This window comes from Sycon ciliatum, chromosome 1, assembly GCF_964019385.1.
Source record: "Sycon ciliatum chromosome 1, ocSycCili1.1, whole genome shotgun sequence".
NCBI lineage: Eukaryota > Metazoa > Porifera > Calcarea > Leucosolenida > Sycettidae > Sycon > Sycon ciliatum.
This window is the reverse complement of record NC_088643.1, coordinates 60,697,958-60,724,760: the sequence shown is the minus strand read 5'-3', so window position 1 is coordinate 60,724,760 and position 26,803 is coordinate 60,697,958. Positions and strand designations below refer to the sequence as shown.

The window sequence follows — 26,803 nt, the reverse complement described above, 5'->3', positions numbered from 1 at the left end:
AGTTTCCACCCAGGTGCTAGTGCCTCTGTTCTGCTTAGCACATTGTAGTAAAATTATTTGCAACTGTCCACCACTGCACTCTTGGCTCACATTCACCACACCATAGCGAGGAAGTTTGTTCTTGGATAGATGTCTGGAGGATGTAGAGCATCTATCCAAGAACAAACTTCCTCGCTATGGTGTGGTAAATGTGGGCCAAGAGCGCATTGAGGAGAGGTGGACAGTTTCAAATTATTTAGCCACATCCGATCCTTTCTCCGATAATTATGGACATGTTTTATTATACCGGTATATTAAATGGCCACTCATGCTTCTATTGAGAGGTAACACCATTCAGGAAACTGAGGAAAGCCAACCGGTGTTGCACAGGATTTGAGGTTGGGAAGAAAAGATGTTCCGATAAAAGAACTGCGAGTACATGGGAAACGTATTATGGAAAGGGCAGTCTGAGTCGAACTAGGATCTCCTGTTCCAGAGCGTGAATATGAATACCGTAAAGTCGCGGATAAAAGCCGGGTTTGCATACAAGCACATCGCAGATAGAAGCCTGAAAATCAAACGGGTCGAATGCATATAAGCCCGTCGCGCGTAGAAGCCTTGCTCTATGCAAGCGCGGATCAGGTGGGTCAAGAGTGCATGCGCTATGTATGGTGCATAGTAAAACTGCCGCCATACCGGTAGTCAGTGGTAGATCTACGCGTGTCGCACGTAGAAGTCTGGCATACAAGTCTGGCAAAAATATCAGTGGTGCATAATAAGCATGGTTTACATTAAAACCTGATGGAGAAAGCGGCTTATGTGCGTATATTATAAGCCCGGCTTTTATCCGCGACTTTACGGTACAGTAGAATGCCGATATTCCGAACAATCACTTATTCGAAATGCCAGTTTTCAGATTGAGGAGCTAGAGTGTGTCTAGTTCCTGTGAAGAGAATGTGAGAACTGATGGAAACATGAAGGAATATGCAAGTCTTAGATGGATGTGTGACTGCTCCGTTATCCGAATTTTTCCCCATCCGAACCCCCTGGAGAAAGCGTGCGCCCGAGGGGTGCGGACAATCTACACTCTGCTGTAACAGTTATGTACAATGCGTGCCGATGCACATTGGACAACGTTGCAAATGTAGAATTGTAGGTGGACTGTGGTTCACATTAGACGATCGGAGTACCCCCACCAAACGAAGAGAGCTCAACATCACAAGGTAGAGCTTGCATGTACTATCGAAAAAGAGTACATATACCATTAGCTGATGTTGTTAGTGTGCGTTACGAAGTCTGAAGAAAATGTTGAACGATCTCGGCTGGGATGACGGCTACACCTTAGCTCAGTGATTAGAGCATCGCTGGCCTCAAGCGAAGGTCCCTGGTTCGAATCCTGGTGGTGACAGTCAATTCTTTCTTCAGACCTTTCCCGTTTGTGCCTTTCCCTCTAACCAGTGAATATTACTGTTAGCTTCGTACTTTGAGTGATTATCACTTACAGTTACATATACAATGTACTTGATAATTTCTTAGCGCATGAAAATCGGAGTCAGTACCACAATATTCCTCCCTCACTATATGAGTCTAGATACTTTGAATGTGGAACAGAGTCCAGGACAGGATCGTCTGCTCTATCCGAATTATGGCCTGGTTGCAATTTGTCTATTTACCAGCAGGTACATCGCACCAGGGAGTCATAGCACCTACACTGTAGGGAGACTACACAATACTTTATAGAACTTTGGGTCAGGATTTGGAGGTTCTCCGTGATCTGTGCAACCCGCGATCACGGCCTTGACCTACTGACCCTGAGAACGGCCCAGGTTAGCAATACCATGTACGAGCGTGTATAGATCTGCCCAATGGTGCCCCAAGGGTGGCTGAAACAGGAACCCCTGGGTCGAACTCCATGTCATTTAGCTTTACAGTCGCCTGTGCCGTCTACCTAGATGCTACAACTCCCTGCGTTGCACCCAGTAAATGCAGCACATCAAGTATACAGCCATGTATAGTGTTGGTTGTCACCTGTTCTGATCGTGTGATATCACAAACAATCTTCTACGGTCCATTCATTTTTAATCTGGTACGTTAGGGGCCGTCCATAATTATCTTTAACAGATTGAGTATCTTTGAAACGAGAAAAAAAATCGTTCATGGGCGGGTGGGTCAAGAAGGCTTTCGTAATGAAAAATATTGATAGCTGAAACATTAGTCCATTCCAGCTATTTTTTGTTGAGGGGTGAGTAGGTGGGGGTGGGGGACGGTCACAAGTTAGTCATAACTAAACTTTTCATTTCGTGAAAATTATCGATAATGCCGGGTCCATAATTGTCGATCTTTTACACGAAGAGAAAAAGTTTCGTTTGTGGGTGGGTCAAGGGGAGTTTCGTTTCGAAAAAATATTGATATTACAGACATCAATCGGGGGGGGGGGGGGGGTGGAGGAGGGTCCTTCTTTCATTTCGTGAAAATTATGGATAATGCTGGATAGCTCCTTTTAATAGTCTATGCAATAAAATAGTTGTTTTCTTCACACAGTACCGTAAAGTTTAAACAATATCCGGCCATGTTTGTACCGAACATTTTTTCGAAAGGTAATTTCTCAAATGTTGCCTTGAGTACATTCTCAGCAACATAGCGGGCCAGTTTCAAATAATTGGACTGCAAACTTGCATCGCTGGTTGTTGCAGCTCCATCACAGGTCGTATCACGGGAAATTGAGTCCAGCTTCACTTCTAGGTTGGGTGACACGTGATGGGCATCACTTCCTGCATGCTGGTGCATGTGACTCAAGAGCTCTGGCTGGCAAGCAGTTTTAGACTACAGGTGCAATACAAGATTTTTCTGCGATGTGCTATGCATTGTGCATTGCATTTCTCGAGAGACACTTCATGCTATGTGAAAAAAAGAATTTCGCTCAATGTGGTATTGTGCATCATGCAGTGCAACTTTCCCGCAAAAATGGACTCAAAGCACCTTATAGCTAGCTGTGGTTCACAGCAAAGATTTTCCTATTTGCGACTCTTGGTTTAATGGGTGCAGTAGCATGCATGTGCCTGGTGATATTGTTGCAATGGATCATAGCAAGAGTACATAACCCAAGAGTGTGCAACTCCAGCTATGGGGTCTGCGACGGCAGAACTTCACATCACGTGATGAACCCGTGCACTCTAGTGCATGATAGATACTGGGTTGTACGCAGCCCAGCTTTGGGTACAACTCTCTTGTGGTCACTTTGCACTGTTTGCCAGCATAACCTTTTGAACCATGTCACGTGATGTGAAGTTCTGCCGTCGCAGCACAGCATAGAGGTTGTGCAGGCAGTTGCACACTCTTGGTTATGTACTCTTGATCATAGTGAGGGCGTAGCAGTACTTGTGCACTGATAGTTGGTAATGGCATGAGTACATAACCAAGAGTGGGCAACTCGATGATCCCTCTGCCCATGGCAGAAAGTTTCATCACTTCGGTTTTTGTGGGCCATTGGGCTTATTAATACCATCATGCGTAGCCAGAGATCAAAACTTGTACATCACAGCTACGGTAGTTGAAGCAGAACAATGAACTGTGGATCCATGCCTACTGAACCTGATGAAACACTCTATCTACATGGCACATGTAGAAATATATGCGCGCTTGCTCATAATCATTGGATTTCGAAGCCGATCGCACCTTATGTTAGTAGTTGCACATTCTTAGCAGTTATGTAGTTTGATAATAACGTTACGATAGATTATCAATACTGGTGGAAACGTTATGCTGGTTGCCTATTTTGTACCCGGTGTGCCATGACTAGGCATGCTAATTCATCGGATATTAGCAAGTTTGCCTGCCTGCTGGGTGTTGTATCTTAGCTTCACTGTACTACAAATACGATAGGCTCAGTTTTCCTAAATTGCTTCTTTATAACATCCAGTTTGTTTTGCTGCAATCTTTTCACGTGTTTTGCAGGATTGTAGCCAAGGGTGAATACCATTATCATGAGCGAAGGTCTCTGAGAACTCATGTCTGAAGGCTGGTCATGTTGGCCCAACGATGACTTTCATTGCCTGTATCCGCCACCTTCATACTGGAATGAACTGGAACATGTTCACTCTCTGTTTCTCATGTGGAAGGACAGAACAGATTGTTTGTCTGTCTCTGTGGATCACCGAAGGCTGAACAGTACAGTTGGAAGAATATTGGATCTCACGAAGTGACTGAATTTGAAGCGGCTGACATGCATCTGCACAGCGCTTTCTTTCTGAGATTTGCTTCAAGGCAGGTTATTGTGTACAATTTTATCCACAGTATTCCTATATTTGCCAAACGTATTTCTCTGCTAGTATTGTGACTACACACGCGCAATGATCTCTCCGTCATCAGTCTTTCGCAATGATGTGGCTCACTGACGACAGCATGCATAGCCATAGATCAAATGAGCAGCTAAGGTAGTTGAATCAGAAGAATGGATCAATGCATCCTGAACCTGGTGTACTGCCTATATGCACCCTCAGTAGTATTTGCAACGTGTTAACTATGAAATATCAACATTGCTTCTCTTCTATGTGGGTGGTGTGAGTGAATGTCAGATGGTCTGTACTGCCATGGCCGATGGTGTTCACTGGAAGATGTTGGGTTGGACCATTGTGCCCTCTTGCAATATGCTGTTGCAGCCTGAAGGCAATGAAAAAGTTCGAATGCTGATCTGCTTTCAAGCGTAGAATGTTACATTATGTGCATTACATATTTGCATAATTATGTTCTGTACTGGAGTGTGAATGTGTGGCAAGGGCATGCACATGTAAGTATATCGCACTGCAAACAGCCTAAGAGTTCACGTGGTGTGTGATAAGTACACTTTTGGAAAGTGCGTGGCAGGGTCGAATCATGTAATGTTGAAACAGCCTTCGTGCTCCTCCCTGAATGGCTGCACAAGTAGAAATCTCCGTCTTCCTTTGCTTCTTTTTGCTTGAGCTGGCATGGTGGTCGTAGAGTTGGAAATTGTCAAATATGATAACAATCATTGTTTGGTCTGGAGACAAGAATGCATTTGGATATTTGTCCCAGGACTGCATGGCTTCCCAAACTGCATGTTGAATGCCATAGATGATTATTGTTCGGTTCAAGAAAGGACTCGTGGGTCTGTCTGGCTATTGTGAGCTCTCGCTAGTCCATTTCCATAGCACTTGCTCTGGATTCACTCGCTGGAATATTCTCCAGTATAGAACAAGAAGTTTAGAAAACCTACTGGTGATATTAGTATGTTATACTAGTTTCTCCGCACTGTAACACAGCTTTTGTTATCACACACATGCGGGTTATATAGTTTATCTACAATCCAGCATGATGTTCTTCCAAGAACGCCCCCGGCCTAGGCCCTCGGAATGACGTTCTTTGGTGTGCAACATCACTTATAGTTCTAAATCTTAGAATTACCGGTAAGCGCAGGATTTTAGTGATCACGGTTCCAAATGCATGTCATTGCACTCCACCTTTGGGACTTATTAAACATGTCATTGCACTCCACCTTTGGGATTTATTAAGAGCTGTATGCATGCCAAAGCTTGTCATAAAAGAAGAGCAGACTTAAATAGGCATCTTGTACGCATGATTTCTAACATGTAACATCCCTGCCGAAGAGTGTTCTTCCATACTACAGTAGAGTCGAGCGTCCAAGAACGTTGTGTCCAAGAGGTTAGCCTGGGGTGTTCTTATTTTTCAGCCATCCGGCTGCGCTCTTGTAGCATGTTCTTAGAAACAATCATGTTAGGATCATAATTATGTATCCCGAAAGCTACCGGAAAACCAACACCGCCATTCCTTTAAACTTAAGGTGGTGTTCTTAGCATTTCAGGCTGGACATTCTTGGGCAACACGTTCTTCGGCACCTGACTCTACTGTAGTACAGTACATGAAATACAGCTGCTACAACTGTAGTAATATAGAATGCTGATTATCCGAATGATTGATTGTCCGAACTGCTCAGGCTGCATGGCAGCAGGCTGTCATCAACATGCATCCCATGATAATTTCGAGGAGCTGGAGTGTGTGCCAAAAAGAATGAGAAATGAAAGTATGCATGAGGAAATGAGTATGTTTTAGATGAGTGTTTTCCCAAGCCCTTATCTGAACATACATGCACTCGATCGCCATAACCCCTGGCACACAGCACACAGCTTCAGAACCTGAGAGAGTATGATATGGGTATGTCACAAGTACTCCCAGGTCCCGAAGCTTTCGTCTCAACAAAGGATCATAATCGACGACTTGTAATGAACTACATTTTGGTGGTATTATACCGTACTTGTTTACGAATGAGTTTAAAGCATGAGAACTATCCACAGCAGACATTCTCACTGTTCGGAGTTGCCAAAAAAGTGGTGCATGTACAAATCAGGGATGGGTACAATACAGTGTACCAACATCTGAGGTGAGTCTATCAGGAAAGTGAATGTCGTCCACTCTATAAAATGGGATCCCTCAAGAAAGATGGGATTTTGCAGCCATGGACGTTTCCAGCCAGGTGACTGTATATACAGTGATCTAAGTTATGCAAAGCTTGACATGAATGATTGGCTGGACACGTCGAAGAGAAGGAAGAGAGAAGCAGACCAACCTTACACCAGCTGAGTGTAGTGGCCCAAAACAACAAACTAATTCTGTGTGGCCTTAGAGGAGCTGGGCAAGATGTGTACAGTGAATTAAACAATACAGTAAACGTGGGAGAAGAAGTGACAAGACTGAGTATGATACACTGTGCCAGCACAGTGCACATACTAGTGCAACTGTTGGTGTAGTTACAGTTAGCCCACACAAGCAGGTCACTCGATTGTAGATACACAGAGCGCATTCTACATCATACAAAACATGTTGAGCTAGGCAGCAGTGGCTGGCATTTACTGACATGCACCAATGCCAATGCGCGGCTTGAGCAAATATTACAAGCCTCAGAACACCCATACGCCATTTTAGAGACAGAACAAGGCGATGAGTAAGCACCAAAGGATTATATGAATAGCGGCCAGGCAATAATTCAGGCCACTGCTGCTAATCAAGGACTAGTTACTAGTACTAGTATGTTGTCAGTGTACCCTGAAATGATGCAATCACAGCGAACGTGATACATGCACATCATGTTGCCTGGTTCTTGGTTAAAAGTTGTATCCTCAATGCTTGAGGTTTGTGGGGTCCCTCCAGCTTCTCAGAGTCCTGCACAAAAAAGATAAAAGCAAGTGCAGGTAGAATAATTAAAGCTCACATAAAACCTCTTCGTCTTGCTAACAAATTTCGTGATTAAATCCACAGCATGGGAACGAGGCTACAGGAAAAAAAGTTCAACCATAATAATGCAAAAAGGCAACTTTAGCTAATCATATTTTTTGGCAGCAACACTATACTGTTTGTATAGGAGAGTTGGCTTGGTGCATTCATGCCAAATGAACTCCCTATAGTATTGTATTACTGTACTTCATCATTTTTCTTGAGCATTCATTACCAGTAGCCCTAATGTCTTCTAACAGAGTGCGCAAGGTACTGCATATTCGGCGCATATTTTATTTTCGGCTAATATCGGCCTGTGCATTTTTAATTCGGAAAGTGGTGGACATCACGCAACTGAATTGTAAATAAAAGGGGTTTGTCAACTGACAACCGCATACTTTTTCGACATCACCAATAAAAGAATTTTGCGTCCAGCGCATGCGCCAGGAGTGAATAGCAACTGAATAGAGCGGTTGTCATTTATTTACTAGAGGAAACGCAAAAGGTAACAAGATTACGTAACCAAAGGTGAGAAGGCACTGAGCGAACTGTCAACCTACGAATACAACCTCAGTGCAACAACGTGCTCTTTCTGCTTACACAAGCAGAAAGAGAAAGAGCATGTTGTTGCACTGAGGTTGTATTCGTAGGTTGTATTCGTAGGTTGACACTTCGTTCAGTGCCTTCTCCCCTTTTATTTACTGGGCATTTGTAGCCTAAAATTTGTTTTGCAAGGTTCAATGTGACAGTGTATACAGGCATCAGCAGCACAGGCTGAAATTTCAATGTGGCCGAGATGTGTTTTTGCCTTGGGGAGGCTGCAATTTAAAAGCGTCGGCAATTTGCATACTTTACAACACAGTACTGAGCATGCGGTGAGCTGATGATGAAATGAATTGGAGGTACTAATAATGCTAAGGGATTCGGGGGCGCATCAAAGGGGTCAGCACCAAGGAATGGGATAGATTTTTGCCCAGTTCGGGTATGTATATTGGGTATAGAACGGAAATTATTGGCTAAGCCTCGGGCGACTCCTACCAGTATTGCCACCAATGGCCCATGGCTACTGATCTCTGTGATAGAAATGTGACGTGTATGTGAAACCAAAATATGACTTTTCAAGATGTACATGTACTGTAAGACACGCTGTTATAACGAGTCGCAAATTTAACGATTGTCCAAAATTCATAGGTTAACGAGAAGATATGTTAACAATTTTGCAGTATTCTGCCATATCCACACACAGCATATATGAAGCAGTACGGCCTCAACGGATCTATTATAACGAAGAAATGTCATCCGTTAAAACGTTAGATTTGCTTCCTCGTTATTATAATATATACTGTAAGACATGATTGTATATTATAAAAATTAATCATGTCTTACAGTATGTGCATTTTGTGAAGATCTGATGTAAGTCATTAGGGACACCTTGTTGGGTCTTGCCAACATTCAATTATTATGATGTTCATATCTATGCAATGACGTTAATGGAATTATCAGCAAGAATCAATAACCCCAAGAGTATGCAGCTTTGCACATGGAGTCTGCCACAACACGTTTACCAAAGTACATGAACCTAGACACGAGCTGAGGAATCAGCTGAGCTGCTGCATCATTTATGATCTGCTATAGTTTCCAGTCTCCATGGAGGTTTTTCTTGGAGACGTCGAATCTACAGTATTAGGTGTGAAACTGTTGTACTAAACCGCAGGAGATAGAATTTATTCAGCTCGGACAACATTTCACAAGCACGCCGATCAAAGCTTGCTACACTCCCGTTTAGTCAACTTAACGGCCCAAATAATGCTTGGGTCATGAACTCATCGCTGTTGGTCTTTCGAGGGTGCCTGACAATGGTTGTTAGTGCACAGCACCAGCCGGGCCAAATGACAAGATCAGAGACATAGATCTTCCTAGTTCAATTGCTGAAAGGTGACTTGTGCAAACGTTATGTAGCAAAAGGAACTGTACTATGGCACTACACGCCATTCACAATAATCAAAAATGCCCACTTGACAAAACAGAATTTCATCAACGGAGTCCCGGGATTTTTCTTCTGTACATATGCATTATAAAGTCATAGCATAAGGGAGACGGCACGGTAGACTTTCAGCCTAAATCATAACGAGGGCCAGCTGGGCAGCTCAAAAGAGAGCTCTATGCACTATTAGCAGAGTGGTATACATGAATAGAGAGTGACCACCCAGTGCATGAAGCTTTTCGTGTCACCCTAGAAAATTTCAAAAATCAATAATGTGGGTTCAACCCTGGGCTGCCAGTGACAGTTGCCCTAACTGCCTTAGGGGCAAGTGCGATACATACATGCTCGCATATAGCATCGCTTGACTGACCCATGCTTGGGGCCAGTGGGTCAAGTCCGCAATCACGAGTTGCATAAACCACAGATCATGTAGAATCTCCATGGATCCAATCTGTGTACTGTAAAAGCAGAAATTTTCGGTGGTGTAATATTTTCGGAATTCTCCAAAATCGGCGATTCGGTGGAGGGAAATTTTCGGTAATACCCGCTTTCCAGGTAAGGGTGCTAGTACCACTAAGTAGTACCGAAAAAGTTCGGTGCATTTTTTCGGTAAAAATTGTCGGCACCGAAGTTACCGAAAATAAAACACCACTGAAAATTTCCGCTTTTACAGTACATCATTTTGGGTATCATGATCTCGTGTTGTTTCCTTGGGTGCTACGACTCCCTGACATGCATTGATCCATGGAACGGTATGAATTGGGCGATTTCAGCCAATCAGTAGACGTTCTGAGAGTGGTATATTCAACGATACACCCCGCTCAGTTCACAAGGGTCGCGCCAAGAGTGAATATTAGAAGGAGTCTTGGGAAAGTGCCCTGGGAGAAATGGATTGCACCATTCTATACATGTACTGCATTCCCCATAATTTCCTCGTGCTATGTCCTCAGGAAAATATTTAACGTAGACTCTTCATATACTCATAGAATAATCCAAACGTATCTGCAGTCAACCACGGGTATAACAACCCACGGATAGTGACACTATCTTCAGACCTAGTAACAATATAGCCGTATATTTTCAACCCCGTGAATGACGACAACTCCCAAATACCAACACTTTTCTCATGCCCGATCAAGGGTCGTTCGTTACCGGCAAAGTTAGCTGGATATGATGTCATGTAGTCATTATTACTTCAGGCAGGGACAATGAAATACCCCCCCCCCTTTCCTGCAGAGGGAACAGTGCTGTGTCCAGGTCCGCATGCAGCATGGAGGTGCTAGTAAGTCACTGGCATTATTTTCTCTTGTGGATCGATGTACAGTGCGTGACAATGCTTCCATAACGTTAGTGGTGGTGGTGGTGGCGGGAGCATACTGCACTGCAGGGCATTACAGCACTGGCATACTATTATTTTCTCTTGCAGACGTGCCGTGCACGACAATGCTTCTATAATGGTGGTCACGGTGATGGTAGTGGTGGCGGTGTGGTGGTGGTGTGGTGGTGGTGGTGGTCACAGTGGTGGTGTGGTGGTGGTGGTGGTGGTGGTCACAGTGGTGGTGGTGGTGGTCACAGTGGTGGTGGTGGTGGTCACAGTGGTGGTGGTGGTGGTCACGGTGCTGCTGCTGCTGGTAGTGGTGGCGGCGGTGGTAGTTGCGGTGGTGGGAGCATTCTGCACTGCAGGGCATTAAAGCAAGCTCGATTGTGCATGCATGGTGGCGGTGGGAAAGAGGTGCCAAGGAAAGTGTGTACATATTTTTGTTGAAAGCACGAGAATTCAAAGAAAGCTGGCTGCTTCCTCTATTTCCATGATCGGCCAGTGCCTGCAGCACGAACAGTACATTGTATTACATGTATTTGCATAGACAGACAAATAAACACTAACCTGAGCATGGGTACCGCTTATATTCGTGGTCAGGAAAGTGAAAGTACGAACGAAGGAGAAGAAGATTGTTGACCATGGCGAACAACTGCATATCCAGAGGGCACACGGCTTGCCAGAATGGGTCGGCTACATCTTCGCTAATTTTCTGTCCTAACAACATTCAGCTTCGAGGTCAAGGACGACGGCATTTTTGGAAAGAAATTTCGAATTTTGGAGAAGAAGCTTGCTTTCGGAAAAATGTTCCTTTCACGCAAGGCAGCATGCCAGGTCAGGCGTGTGAACCAGGTGAACTGTGTCGGCAGATCCACGTTTACGTTCCAGGCCGACAGTTTTTTGACCAAGCCGTGAATCGCCCTCGCTCTGACTCTCCCGGCTACGAAGGAGTAATTTTACAACTCTTCAGGCCAGCTACAGGTCTCTGATGCACAGCTGCAAGTGACGGATATCGGTCATTTGCAGCCACTACTAAGAGCCTCCTGGTCGTTGCAATCTGATACATAATATACCTCCGAGACCGGCCTTCCGCTGGTGTGAAGCAGGGAGTCGTAAAAGCCCGGGAGAGGACACGGGAAGCGCGCACGCGGACGATGTTTGCCTCGGCCAGAAAGTGAAGCACGCTAGGCCGGCGCGGCCGGATCAGCTCGATCCACGGCGCTGTGCTCGTCTTCAGGGCAGGGAGTCCTAAAATACCAATATTTTACAACTCGTTGTTGACACCATATCCGAAACGCTTGTGGCTCAATGTAGCTGAACCATCGGACCTTATTCGTCAGCTTGGGTCACGTGATCCATCCAGCTGCCGCGTGCGGCAAACAGCACGAATAGCGCTAACTCTGGCCTGCGAGCGTTTGCTGCGACTAGCGCGCTAGCGCTCGTGACATACACAAACGCGCTAGCCAGAACTAGAATGCTTTGACTTTGATGGCTTTCAGCTTCTATTTTTTGAAAAGTAGCGCGCTCAGACCAGCTCGCTCACTTGTTTCCTCTTCCATTTTTTAGGGCAATTGTTTGGTTTGATAAACGAAGCTTAGAGTCTCCTTGGGTTTGCAACCCTTACCCTCCTGGAAAAAGATCATGGTTGCAGTTGCTAGACAGACCAGGTACTATTAGAGCCGCTAATGGACGACGAGCTATTTTCCGCTATCCGGAGCTCGTGCTCAAGCATTTGAGCCTGATGGACGAGACTCCTGGGGTAAAGGATGCAGAGAATGAGGAGAAAACACTCGTATGGGCGCACTGAGAAGCGGTAAGTTGTAGGAAAATCGTAAGCAGTAACTAGCTTGTTATTTTTTATTGCTGCAAGTAGTAGGGGTGCCGAACATCCTCAATACCAGAGTACTAAGAGATAATTTGTTCCCAGAAACTCACAAAAGAAAGAGGTGAAGAGCGGCTGCGCGTTTTCTATTACCAAATAGAAGCCATTTCACCATCTCATTTTGCTTCCTCTATATCACACATGCCTACTTATTTCCTATAGTATTCTGTTTGGGTAGATGATGCTCGGTCTTGCCGCTAAACCTGCGAGCCATGGTCGGGGGAGGTAGGCTCAATTCATCAGCATGCTGCTCCGGCTCCCTTCTGCATTGCCCCGTTCTTCCCCTTGGTTATGTTTTCTCTTGACGTTCTCTGTTGGACTGTGCACTTCAGCGTAAAAAAATAAAAATAAACACAACAGCATCGAATACCGTACTGGCAATATATGTTGCCGCGTAACGCAGGGGGGGGGGGGGGGGGGGGGGGGGTGCGGCGTAACGCGCGACCATGCTAGTGCGACAAATTTTCGTTGCGTTCGTAACGCGCGTCCGGCGGGGTGCGGCGATCTTTTCATTGCAGTTTGCACTGCAAAGCCTGAAAACTGTGAAAGCACGTGTACCGCGTGGCAAAAAAAGGACTGCGGCAATATAGAAACCTGTGTAACGGCTCCTGTGCGACTTTGCATGTAACGCCCTGCATGCGGTAAACATGTGCCAATGTAACGCTTCATGGCCTCACTGCGACCATATATATTGCCAGAACGGTATGATCAACAGCGTCGAATATGGAGCCCGGGAACGGGAGCGAAACCGTACTACCGTGAAAATCGGGAGCCAACAGAAGGGTTTCATCTCTTCAGCTTTTTTTATATACCGTAGGCAGCACCTGACAAAACAGCTGAATTTGAGTGTCAACTGGCAAGTAATGCGCACCATGCCAACTTTGTGTATCTGAGCATTGCAAACAAGGCGTTGAAACTGAGTTGAATTTTAGCAGGCTTGAATTTCATATCAGGGAGGTTTAGTCGCAAATAATTGAGTTAAATCCGTGTATACTTTACGTGCGTTTTATTGACCCGCAGGCTCACATTATCTGACTGGTCAAGAACAGGGTGTGGGAGCTCACCCACACCAAATTGGCCATAGCGTAAGTCGGAAATTCAGAATGGAGCGCTTTGTGCAAGCTGTGAGAAATTTACGGAGAACAAAATAAAACTCCATTCACGGCTTCGTCTTCTCTTTCGATTCGTTTGTTATGGCACGCAGAATTTGCTTTTGAAGTCTTTCCTGTCGTTCTTCATTCGAGGCCTCACAGAGAAAGGGGCGGTAACCGGATACTTTGAAGAAAGTAGAGTAGAAAGTACTAGAAACCCTTACTCTAACTGTGGTGAATACATACCACAGACTCAGTAATGCATACTGTGCAGTGCGCACATTAGATACACGTAGGTCACGCCTGGCAGGTTGGGCAGCCGTAGTGTATGCGTATGTTCTGCATTTATTGAACTTGTGATCTTTTGTATTCCTTGATTACATGTTTTTTTGTAACTTGTAAGCTAGTTCAACATCAGATAAACTCAAGTCCTGTTGTGTTATGTGCTGTTTGCTTTTGTATGGAATCAAGCAAGAGTACGAGTGTGAGATTGCCTAATCACAGCCCGCCGCGCGAAGCGTGAAGGGCTGTGATGTAGGCTGATCGAACACGAGTAAGAGTGTTTTGATTACATTTCTGACATGCACCCACGCTTGAAACTCATATATATCGAACTTGTAAATACTTCGCGAAGGGCTGTGATTGGCTGATAGAACATGAACACGACTGTTTTGATTCGATTTCTGACAAGAACACACACTTCGATCTTACTATCGCGCTTGAAAGCACGACTCTCAACCTTCTCGAGCCCGAGTCGAGTAAAAAAACGAGCTTGATCACTAAATAAATCAAAGCCCTGGTGGAGCGGGCTTTGATCATAAAATCAAAGCCCGCCCGGGCCGCGTGCTTTGATGGGAAATTCAAAACCCGCTCCACTAAATATGGAGTTCTACTTCTTTTAGCACGCTTTGATCGCCTCATCTAGGCCCAGCTAGGTGCAATGCGATTGGTCATCTCCGTGCCTACAGTCTTGTGATAAGTCAGAAGGGTAGAAACAAAGCAGTAGCGAACTGATTTTTGTGCTAACGAGCGAGCTATCGAGTACTCTTTTTAACTGTTTTTATAGGTCCCTCAAGCCAGTGAATGTTTAAAGTTTAAACAAGAATATATTTATATACTCTTAGTATGAAGGAAGACTGCAGTAATTTAGTTTAACTCCTGGAATGGCAGTTGAAGCTGCAAGTCAGTGCAAGACAATAAAAAAGTACTGTTGCAGGGCAATAACTACAGGTATTGTACCGGTCGAGTCAATGCAACTTGCACTCAATAGTAGAATTGTTCAATACCGGCAGCAGGGGCGTCGGAAGGTATTTTAGTGTGGTACGGCCAGCCATCTGAAGTACAGCTTACTTGTGTGGGAGGGGTGGCTGAGCCAAAAAAATTGAACATTTATAGCCCAGATGACTGTTTTTATGAATTCACGGGGTACCTGTGGCAAAAAGTGGTACGGTCAATACCATAGCAGGGCATGCGCTAAGGATTAAAATGAGGTCTGATACAATGTCCTGCCAGTTGCAAAAATGGCCGGACATGTCCGCACATGCAAATTTTCACATCAAATCACACAATGTTCAATGTAGAATTAATACCATCGAAATGTTATCACGACGTGAAAAGAGCATTATTAAAATTGTTGTTACTGTTTTACCACTGCAAGCTTTGGCTGCTGCTGCGTCGTCAAGTTTGCACAAGGCTCGAGCGATTGGCGCATACTCTATTGGGTTTCCGCTTGACTGCTCCTTGCCAAACAATGCCATGGCACGGCGATGCATTTCAGAAGCAGCATGATCTTTGAAGGCTGACGTTTTCAGGTTCCTTGAGCCAACGACGAAGGAGTCAGAAAAATTCTTGCTGCTGCGAATTTTATCAACTAAACGGGAACACATCTTACACTTCAAATTTTCGACAACGCTACGATCTGAGGGACTGCGCTCATAGCTCAGCCAAACAGAAGTTGAAAGCTCCCTATCATACTTGGCGACCCACTTGTCACAAGTGGTCGTCTTGACTCCTCTGGGCTTCTTTCCAAGAGGAGCACCCGCATCAGCGGTGCTTGGCTTACTCTTGCCAGACGACATCACTAATGACTAGTACTATGAGACAAAGGATTGACGTGCCTTTTCTTTTTTGTACTTTGCAAAAAAGTGCGCGGACACTTTGTCCGGGTGTGTACAAAATATCTGGAAACTGACCGTAAACGGTCGGACATTTTCCCATGTCCAACCGTTATTTCGCGCCCTGCCATAGTGACTGTACCGTGTCAGACGCCCCTGACCTGCAGTGTCTGTAGTCTGCGCTTGTGCACTTTCCAGACATGCAACGATCACGTATATTCGCATACCCCTAACGATCTAGGCAATATGGGTTGCATAGCTTCAGGAATAAAGCTATTTTCACATGGTTTTGCCGGGAAAGTTATGAGAATGGAAGTTTTCATGACAACGCTTAGATACAAGCTCCTATCTATTGTTGATGGAGTCACTTTGTCTGACAGGATGTGACCGGACCAGGTGTGTTCTCTAGGATAGCGAGGCCCGGCATCATCGTGATAGAGTCCAATATCTGCTTTGCTGATATGCGCAGAGAGCTCATTGGACAATTCATGTAGAAATTACAAGTATGCACCGACCAATTCTCAGGTCTCCGCACAGTCGTAACATCCCATGGTGACATCGCAGTTTGAGTCTTTGTTTCATTTCACTCATGGGTGTTCAGTTGCGGTTTTCTCACTTTCGCTGATCAGAAGTTGTATGTATTATTGCCTGCTTCCACTTGCTTGGGCTGCGTGTCTATGCACAGGTGCGTGTGGACACAGGTGTCAAAGATGGCGCCACCATCAGCACGTTCTACAACCCGATATTCTGAAAGGTGTGTGCATTATGAAGTGACCTTATTGCTGTCCAATGCCCTTCTCTATTCACGTGTTCACCTGTTTATTTGTAGTCGACATTCGGTTGCTTATGTCGTCAACTTGATGCGACGTTTCTATGTCTAGCTTATGGGACGAACTATTCTCCTCAAAGCGACCGCGCCACACAACAAAATGCCAATTTGTTTGTTTTATAGACAGTATAATTTAGTTCCTTCTCTGAGGAGACGACGAGACAACTGACACCGAGACCAGACAAGGGAATATATTGTGAAGACGTGAGGAAGAGTGCGGTGGTGGATGCGAAATTGGTGCCTGTGCGTAATAAAGCCAGTCCCGAACGGGAAGGGAGACAAAGACGGCAGACGATCAAATACGACGGAGACAAGACCAAATACGGCAGAGACAAGACGGCAACCAGACGAGTACAACGTAGACAGGACAAGAAAATGCGCATACAACGGGGACAAGACGAGAAAGAGTGCATACGGAGGGGACAGAAGACGGTGCAGCCTAATGTACAAAGCATTCAAAGACAACGCAGCAGCATGTACAACAAAGAGACACAAACGCAACAGCAGATACGACAAAGAGACACAAATGCAGCAGCATGTACAACACTCATGTAGTAGCTGGCCCCGGAGGCAATCACTCACAAAACGCTCACTCAGTTAGTTTACCAATTGTAAATAGGAAACACTCACAAGTCACATACACACTGCAAAGAAAGTAAAAGAAGACAAGAAAAGAAAGAGAAAGCAGGGGAACATAAACTCCACAACCGGCAGCCATGTTTACCTGGCAGCGAGGGCGACGTAACTGTGGGCCGGTGGTCAAAATAATACCATGCAGCGTACAAGCCTGGGCCATAAGGACCCGCCAGGCATTGTATGCAACCATGGCAACCTGTGGCGTGTAGCTTATGTCTCGTAAACTTGTGTATGCCTTGGCAGCCCGTGAGGAATAATTCAGGGAAAGAGGGGGCAGTTACAGGGAATGTCAGGGAATGTTACAGGGGCAGCCCCCCCCCCCCCCCTCCCCTGATAGCACGCCACCTTACTCATCTTTCGATTTTTGTGGGTTTTTTCAGTTCACACAACAAAAATGCGGCTACAAATCAATCGTTCCTGGTGCTCACTGCCCCCATACGATGGATTTTGTGTAACCAGGCAGTAATGGAACATGGAGAAATGGGTTGACCCACCCCCACTGAAATTTTCATGGCTAGAACCCTGCCTATACTGTACATGCTCTCACTCACAATCGGGCGTATACACATACACTCACACCAGTGGACTCGGATGGAGAGCCAAGGATAAATTTATAGAAAGAAAAAGGACCAGCGGTGCCATTGCTGGTGTTGCCGTCCTGACGTAGCGCTACCGACAGAGAATGCACTTGCTCCTGTGCTCTTTGACTGCTGCATTGCCTTTGACTACCCAGTATTCACCAGCGAGCAGTGATAGGGAGTGGTTCGTACCGACGGCATGATTGGCGTTTGCGTCGGCTGCTGCGATGATTAGCCTTGTTCTGTGACTTCTCGGTAAAATTACTGGTGTCCGAATGCCGGTTGGTAGATGGTGTGCAGTGCGAAGTCTCCCATTGACCTTTAGAACACCAGCGCCACTAGTTGCGTCTAGTACTGGTTGAAGCTTTTGTAGCGGTGAGGATGCTGAGCGGCCCTTGCCTCCTGTGAAATCTGCAAACGTTCTGCCATAAACCTCTCGCTGAGCCAAGCTGATCCATACACACTTAGCACTCCATAGCTCGGGCACTGTCAACTCTGGCACGGAGACGTTTCTCCCAGTTGGTAAAGTTATGGACTTGGTCGCAATCTCAGGACTGGCGGCTTGCGTGCTGCGTCGCCTAGCATTGTTGACGAATCGTCGGCACCATGTGGTTATCCATACGAGGTGATCCCAGAAAGAGAAATGGTCTGGATGAAGACGGCTTGTGGGCAGCTCTTGCGTAGTGGCCACCATCGTGATCTCTCGTTTCAATTGACCTGGAAGCTCTGCTGGTAGCACAATGTACTTACTGGGCCATGTGGAGGTGGGCTTGGACAAGAAGGCTGGACCTGTCCACCATGTTGCATCACCGGCCAGCTGTGTCGCACCAACACCTCGACTTGGCATATCAGCAGGGTTGACTGTGGTGCTGACGTGACACCATTGACTTACATTACTGAACTCTTGGATCTCCGAGATGCGGTTTCCGACTTCGATCTTGAATTTCCTGCTGGGCGATCTTACCCAGTACAACACATTCATCGAGTCAGTGTAGAAGTACTGCCGTGATACAGGAACATCAAGTGCCTCACCCACTGAGCAGCTCAACCGAGTGCCTAGCACTGCACCTTGCAGTTCCAGCATGGGGTGGTCTTGCGCTTGATAGGTGTTGGTCTTGCCTTGGCGAGCGCTGATGTCACCTTTGCAGTCCCGTCATCACGCTCTTGTCGGGCGTACGTCACGGCGGCGTAAGCTGATGCAGACGCGTTTGTGAAAGTGTGGAGTGCAGAGGCTGATCTGAACTGATCTCAGTGAAGCATCGGCTTGCCTTCACATCTCTCAGACTTGGGAACTCTGAGAACCATTGCTTCCACTCTGATGCTTGACCACTGTCCAGATGATTATCCCAGTCTGTTCCACGGATGCAGGTGGTTTGGAAGAGAACGCGACTGCGGATGGTGAATGGACACAGGTGGCAGTTCACTGCTGGCTTTGGTCATCATCTTGTTGCTGGCTCGATCTTCCGGTGGGATGGAATCCAACACCGCTTCCGTATTGCTCATCCACTTCCGCAAGTGAAAACCACCACGCTGTGAAACTTGTTGAAGATCACGCCGAGTGACGATTGCAGATTGTACTGACGGTAGCGACATCAGCAAGTCGTCCACTTAGAAGTTGTCATCAATGGCCTTTGCTACCTCAGCGCCAGCCTCGCCACTGAATTTCTCTGCCGTTGCTTTCCGTGCTCTTCCTGCGAGGTAAGGTGATGCACGCATGCCGAATACAACCCGGCAGAACTCAAAGAACACCACTGGGTCCTGTGGTGACTCACTCCACATGAACCGATGGTACTTGCGATCCGTCTCGCGCAGCTCGACTTGTAAGAACATCTCAGAGATATCTGCGGCGAGTGCGATCGGCTGATGACAGAAGCGGAGTAAAACTTTCACGAAGTCACTCTCTGTGTTGCCACACCTGCCGACATGTCAGTAGCCTGCAGATTTTGGAGGCATATCCCGACCCGCCGACAATTGACCTTTTCCGAGGGCCTGCCGACAGACATGAAAATGTCCCATTTTATCGTTGTGCTTCGTTTAGAACTAAATTAGAAGTCATGATCCAGATTTTTGCTTTTACTGGTCATCATGTTTGTTTCCATTGCTCTCTCATCTCCTAATAAGGTGCTACGTCAGGCGAAATTACTGGTCAGTCGGCGACACGCATTTTTCACAAAAATTTGCGTTTCACCTGCTGGGAGAGTATGCGTGTACTCGAGTCTCATCCTGAGCACGTTTTTTTCTTCTTTTTTCAGCTCCAGTATAGCTGTATTTTCATTGCAAAGCCGTCCTCGATTGTTGTGTTCGTTGTTCAAACGAAGTGGACATTCAATCATGAAGGCAGAGGACATAGGAGCCTGATTCGGGTAACCGGAGTAAGTGCCAATTGATGTTTTTGGCTCCAGTCAGTCAAGTGATTCAATTGCAATAAAATTATATACGTACGGTGGAACTCACTTAGTACGTACCCGGGTACGACATACACCTGCATAGTACGGTCCTCTTTTGTCGCACGGATTTTCCTCCCATAAGCGCATACTCAGATGTGTACGGATAAGACTGCTTCCTTCTGTTCATGTGATTCATTGTCGCTGTGTTACTGTATGCAGATCTCACTCAGCTCTGCTCTCCGAGCATTCTGCTTCCAACACGCCGTGACTTCCCGAAAGGTATGTATGGTGGCTAATAATGCGAGAGTCTTTACAGATTCCAGTGCTCTCATGCCTTTTGCAAGTTCCTTTTGTAAGTCAAATGGAACATGGTTTGTGGTCAATACTTCAGCAGTAGTGGTGCGAGAATATTCGGGTGTCAAATTGTTCGGAATTGATGTATGATAACGGAGAATATACCAACATGTGAATCACTTGGAGATTGGTTTGCCAGGTTCTGCTCACACTCACTAGGCTAGACCCTCTCGAATATTGTACAACAGTTCTAGCCCAGGAGTAGTAAAGGGCACCGGGCAAGCTATGTCGGGACCTGCTGTAAAGTCCGCCATACACGAGCTGTACGTCTTATCGGATGGGATATACCCCTGATATTGCTGATAACGAATGGCCCAGTTTCATTGTACTGCTGTCCGCGATATTATATCCTTAGTGGCATTGTTAACTTCTCATTGCTTGTGGGGACGCATGGATCATACGGCCATCCAGCACCTGCCAATCGGAACCCACCAACAACGCTGTCGGTTGGGTTGGACCACAATCGGTTGGTTTTTGAGTCCAAGATGCCGCCTAGGTAGCACACAGCATTGCTAATCTGATTTGAAATTAGCTGCGCAAATCCTGGCATACTGCCCGTAAATGCATCTAACTCCCAGGGTGCTTATGAGTTTTTAGGTCTATGTGGTACTTGTGTTGCATTGGCAGTCACTGTTCCGTTCTGTATTTTCTGGTGTATGTGTCGTTGAATCTCCACAGAAAATGTGCTCACGCATTAGAAGGAGGTGAAAGATGCACCTGCAGGAGAATACATGCTGAAGAGAAGGCAGAAACATGCCCGGATCCACCAGAACTAGTGCTGGCAAGTCAACAGAGGCGAGTACTGATAATGTTCCAGATTGTGGTAGGATCACATAAGCAAAATTGACACTGGGAGGCACGACGGTGGGTCAGCTCATGGCCAGCGCCAATTCCAGTGGATATCACGTGCATCCAGTTCTAGTACTATAGTATGACTGCTACAAAGTAGTGCGGCCCAAATAGAACTCGGGTCAGGTGCCGAAGAACTGGAGGGGGGGGGGGGGGGGACATGTGTCGATGAACGGTAATCCCGGAAATCATGCTGGTGTATCGAGGGCATTGGCCAATGAAGTGCTGGATTGATGGTGGACGACTGTACTGCAATCTTAGCTGGTCCCCCTATCGCAGAGACAGCACTTCCTGGTGCAACCACCCTATCCTGCAATCTATATAATAATTATTATAAGAGATTTGTGTGAACGATTTTAGCATGATGCAAGTCATCTTATTGTGCTGGGGGGCTGGCTACATGTCACTATAGCTGTTTATAGACTCAATCACCGCATTACGCTGCCTTGTGTTGACTTGATTGAGCACTCTTTTTGGTTAGTGTCAAAGGTATATGTAATATGTATCTGCCTTCGTGCAAAGCTCTCTTTGTACGTGTCTTGCAGATAGCTCGCTGACTTTGATGCTTTGAGCCATTTTCAAATTGCTTTTTTTGTTCATTTCATATAGACCGTATTGCCATATGTTTAACTCCCGCTCTGAGCTCCACTGATGAGACCTAAAAAGTTCGAAACAGCTGTCCGGAGATTGAGCGTCAGTATTATGGATTTATAATACACGATCTGGGGACAGCACTAGTACTGTCTAGCTGTTTCGTCCTTTGTGGACTCATCAGCGAATCACGGAGAAATAACTCTCAACTAAGGATGAACCTAGCAGCCATGAAAATAGATAAATAATGCCTCCAAGCCAGAATTCAAGGCTACATGTGTAGGCCCGAATGTGCCTCGCCCGAGTGCTCAAACTGATAAGTCATTGAGATACGCATAGAACATCTGGCAAAGCAACTACTAAAGCCCCCACGAGCACGATATTCTACTTCAACAAGGAAGAATTTTGAAAGCATGCACAGCCCTACATGTATAATGGTATAGGTAAGCCTTGTTTGATAAATTAACATGTTGATCGGTTGACAGCATGTTACAAGGCGGGGGACGCACTGTGTTAATGATAGCTTGCATACCGTCCTACCGGTAGGACCACAGGTCCTACCGGTAGGACCCAAGAAATCAATGTGCAAAAGGGCTTTTGGTTGAGAAATTTCTTGAAACAATTGTGGAGATGAGGTCTTTGTCAGGCAAAGTAATGGCGCAAAATGCAAGGCTATGTCCAGTGCACTGCGTATGCGCAATTTTATCGATTGTCAAAATGGCCGCACATAATCCTGTTGGTGCGCTAGCAACTCTGTCCAAAGTGAATTTTGACCATGGCACATCAATCGCGGTGAGGTCCTAATGTTTATATTAACTTGTCAAGGCAGTGGAATGCATAATTCCATGCACCGTTTCCATGGTTACCATGGGCTGTTACCATAGAATTTCGTAGTATGCCTTGTGCGATCACGTCTAAAATTTGTGGACTCCTTCATTAGCCCCTGAGCTACAGCTTAGGGTCAAGTTTTAGGTCAATGTTAGAACAGAGGCCATGCAGCATGTCTGTGTATGATGGTCCTACCGGTAGGACCGAGGTCTATGCAAGCTATCATTAAAAAACAGTGCTCCTGATACACTAGTGTGTCCTTGGCTTTGTCACATGCTGTCAACCGATCAACACATACAACGTTGCATGCAAAACGGCTGCAGCCTCGAAGTACGGAGTGCTATTTTGGAAATTGCTAGATAAACAGCCTGCACTTATACAGGTGTCAACTAGTGCCATTGTGCCATTGTGACAACGGTAGCTGAATGATACATGTACATAAACCCGGGGTCATCATTGCAAGAACCTCTGGGTCTAAGCCCGAAGTAAAATTCAACTACATGACTGTATACACCATCATGTATACGCCATCTTCGTAGTAACTGAGTCTACCCCTCACCCACTACTGCCAATGTGACCACAAGTGCGCACAATTAGAGGACCTTAGAGGACCTACTTCTAACTACAGTGCTGGCCAAAGAAATCCAACCTTATGAATAAAATTGCACCGGGCGCTACGCAGCCCTAGTAGTATACATACTGGACCGGTCTGTGCTCTCAGCCGCGGCGCTACTTTATTAACGAGGTTGGATTTCTCTGGCCAGCACTGTACAAAACACACACATGCACCCACAACACTGCTAGGCTTTCCACCACACTAGGTTTCGAAACCGAAGAGGGGCAAAATTCAGGGCCAGACTAGAAAATCTGGGGAGACATGATGGTTTTTTTAAGCAAAACACAGTCAACACTCTGCAGCCTCAGGCAGGTTTTCATGAGTGCACAAAATTAAAAAAGTGTTGATGCACCACGAATACTGTCGGGCAACACAGAACGTGGGACCCAGGAATGTACGTGTACACCTCTAGGAACACCACACCCAAGAAACGCAGTGTCAATTGACTCAAGTCTCTGCTTCTCGCTCCACATACACCGACATAACGACATGGACCCAGACAACAGAGGCAGGAGCACACAGAGTGAGGGAAGTAGGCCGCAGCCAGATGTGAACCGGAATGCAGAAGAAAACTAGGAGCAACAACAGGGGGACAGATCCCAGGAGGAAGGAATTAATACATTCATCTAACATAAAGAAGCCAGGACAAGCACCACTTGGGACCGTCAGATTAATTTCTCTGGACCGAGCCAGCCGGGAAAAACCCTCGCGCCGACGGACGCACGAATGAGGGAAAAACCGGGTGTATAACCCCAAGTGGCAACATGGCAGCATAAAAACAGGCACAACATATCTACAGCCAAGAAAGAAATGGAAGAAGATGAAAGTCAAGGAACTAAGCCTAAGGCCAGATTGCTGAAAGGTTTTGTATAACTGACGAGCCTGACCCCTTGGAAACAACAGTCGTGGATGCGTGGCTCTACTGTAATAAATGTAGAGGTACACAAACAATTTGAATGCAGAAATAACAACAACAAACAGGGAGAGGTGTAGGAAAATATACTCGGATCCTAGTGAATTTGCTTGTGTATTAGCTTGAAAACTTTGGGTACACTTGTTGAGAGACCTATTGCATGCAGCTAAAATATGGAGTACCGTTGTCACCGACAACTTTTCCAGTAAAGTCGCGGCTAACATCTTCTCAGGTATTCCCGGGTCTTCGCTAAGGGGGAATGATATCATGTGCGTCTTCTATTGCTGATGTCGCTACGCTCAATGGTAGTGCTGATGTACTGATCGTGGTGGAAGATATTGAGATGCCGTATGTCTCGAACCTTTTCGCCAAGTCTCGCCATCGCGCAAGAGGGTCGGGAGCACCACAACTGCAACGCCACAGATCCAAGGATCGATTCTCGGACAAAACATTCTTCAGATTGCCAAAGGTCCCCAGTGCTTGGCAATACTGGCCTGTACAGCATGAACACACCACACATACGCCCACACACCATGTACCATGTAAACGCCCGTTGCAGAGAAGCACGCAAATCTGCAAATGAATTGGATGTGCACCCACAGATTCTCGTATAGGAACAATAGCTGATCTGAATCTGAATAAAACAGATCAAGACTAGTGCCAGATAACGATCTAATCCGCACAAGGCAACTGGCGCAGCCATGTGAATCGAACAAAATTGACAAACATGTCCCCAATTATCAGCAAACGGGTGTGCGTTACAGGATTGGCCTGGCAACTTCAAACAGGCACAATCCACTAACGTGGTGCCCCGTCAACTTCAACGGGAACACACCAATACAAACACAGCCCCACAACAGCAAAACGGGTCCCCTGGCAACTTAACGGGAACGCACCAACACAAGCTGGCCTGGCACCTTCAAACAGGCACAACTGACAAAACACGGCATCCGGCAACAGCAAATGGGTAGGTACACCGTTACAAGAACAGTCCATCGCACCAAAATGCTGCTGCCACAACATTATAGCAGCAGCATGCCAGACATGCATACATGGTATTCCCAAAAGCAGATACCTGGAGTCAAATTCATCCATCACACTGTTTGTTAGGGCTCAATTTTCCAGTGACAATAGCAAATCCCACCTAAGGCACATGTGATGAGATCTGTACACCAACTATAGTCACAGAATCAATGCACATTAGTAGAGCATAATAAATAACTCACTTGCGCTCATTCCCTGTCACGTAGAGATGCTACTCTACTTTTACTGTTCCGATGTCCATTGGGGTGGTATGCCGGCCACTTGCCAGACGTAGAGCTTTGAAGCCGTACTTTGCCACCGTCTGCTTGCCGTATCACCACCTCACTTGCAACTCTGGATTCCAGGACTGTCGCTCCAACAATGGGCATGGAGCGGGAGCTAACCTGATAACAGTTGAGAGCGTGACAGAGTATCTTATTTAAATAAGGCCGAGTAAGGTGGATCCCTTTGACAAAAGTGAACACAGGCTTAGTGCTACAGGCATGGGCTGTCATGTACCAGAATAGCCAATACCGGGCATGTTTCGTCGACAGTAGATGGAACTGCGACGGCTCCACCGTATATGGCCGCGTCTTAGTGACCTTCAGGCGCAACGTGACCAAGTCAGGTGCGAGACTCCCAGCCTCCCACACAAATACTCTTTGGCTGTCACACGAGTGAATACTAGTAGATGATGCTAAATACTCGCTGGCAAACAATAAGCCATAGAAGGCCAGTAGTACACTTACCCACAGCATAGCCTGATCTACAATATGACTGCTTTGATCGTTGTAACTATTGCCGAAAATGGATTAAGTCGTCCACTAAAAGCTCTTTGAAACTCCGATGTTGAGCCAATATGGCAATAATAAAATTAATGTAGAAAGGAAAAGGACGTATGGATACGAGTGTAGAGTAACTGTCACTACATACTAAATACAGTCAGAAAGTGCAACAACTAGGCACTAAAACATTTGACGACCTGGCTCCTGGCTTCAACACATCTCCGTAGTGCTAACCAACAGCCTTCCAACTCGGAACGTTCAAGGTTAAGGAGAGACCAAAGAGGGAAAGGTAATACTGGTTTCGTCATCGTCCAGTAACAATCAACATTTCTTGTTCCTGTGGGACTGTAGCTTCAACTACTAGCTTGTGCTCATTTTCGTTGCGCTTACCTTCCCCTCTTTGGTCTCTCCTTTTAACCTTGAACCTTCCAAGTTGGAAGGCTTTTGGGTAGCGCTACAGAGATGTGTTGAAGCTAGGAGTCAGGTCGTCGAATGTCTAAGCACTCTGTCCAGCCTTCCAACTTCGAAGGTTCAAGGTTAAAAGGAGAGACCAAAGAGGGGAAGGTAAGCGCAACAAAAATGAGCACAAGCTAGTTTTGTGCCTAGTTGTTGCATTTTTTTTACTGTAGTATCTAGTTACAGTGGTGGGCAGTTACTCTTAACTCGTATCCATATGTCCTTTTCCTTTCTACTAAAAGCTCTATCCGCGAATATGCCGAGGCGGCTTGCCATCTCTCTCTATGCCATGCAACACCGCTGTTGAGCGAGCAGCTTTTAGGCCAGCTCCATTGCACAACAGGT

The 26,803-nt window shown here is 46.0% G+C and overlaps 1 protein-coding gene and 2 long non-coding RNA genes across 8 annotated transcripts in view; 1 reads left to right on the top strand and 2 right to left on the bottom strand.

Moving 5' to 3' along the window:
• Window positions 1-6,217: 6,217 nt before the first annotated feature.
• On the bottom strand, window positions 6,218-11,567 carry LOC135807050 (uncharacterized). Its single transcript, XR_010551431.1, has 2 exons — window positions 11,094-11,567; window positions 6,218-7,173 (listed from the first exon to the last, which is right to left on the bottom strand). It is a non-coding gene; the product is annotated as an uncharacterized LOC135807050 (long non-coding RNA).
• Window positions 11,568-12,021: 454 nt separating this feature from the next.
• Window positions 12,022-21,894, top strand: LOC135804697 (uncharacterized). The gene is made up of 4 exons (XR_010551076.1): window positions 12,022-12,339; window positions 16,299-16,367; window positions 20,263-20,322; window positions 21,076-21,894. It is a non-coding gene; the product is annotated as an uncharacterized LOC135804697 (long non-coding RNA).
• A 1,911-nt stretch (window positions 21,895-23,805) lies between these two features.
• LOC135804696 (CUB and sushi domain-containing protein 3-like) overlaps window positions 23,806-26,803 on the bottom strand; it is a 23,969-nt gene continuing 20,971 nt past the window's right edge. For 4 of the 6 annotated variants that reach the window (XM_065318626.1, XM_065318628.1, XM_065318627.1 and 1 more), the window contains 2 exons: window positions 25,421-25,616; window positions 23,806-24,688 (listed from right to left, as the gene is read on the bottom strand). In XM_065318626.1, coding sequence (XP_065174698.1) covers window positions 25,552-25,616 — 65 coding nt within the window. In that variant the 3' untranslated portion in view covers window positions 23,806-24,688; window positions 25,421-25,551. Of the gene's footprint in view, window positions 24,689-25,420; window positions 25,622-26,803 lie in introns of all 6 variants that reach the window. The other 2 variants (XM_065318629.1, XM_065318634.1) reach the window with 1 other exon arrangement.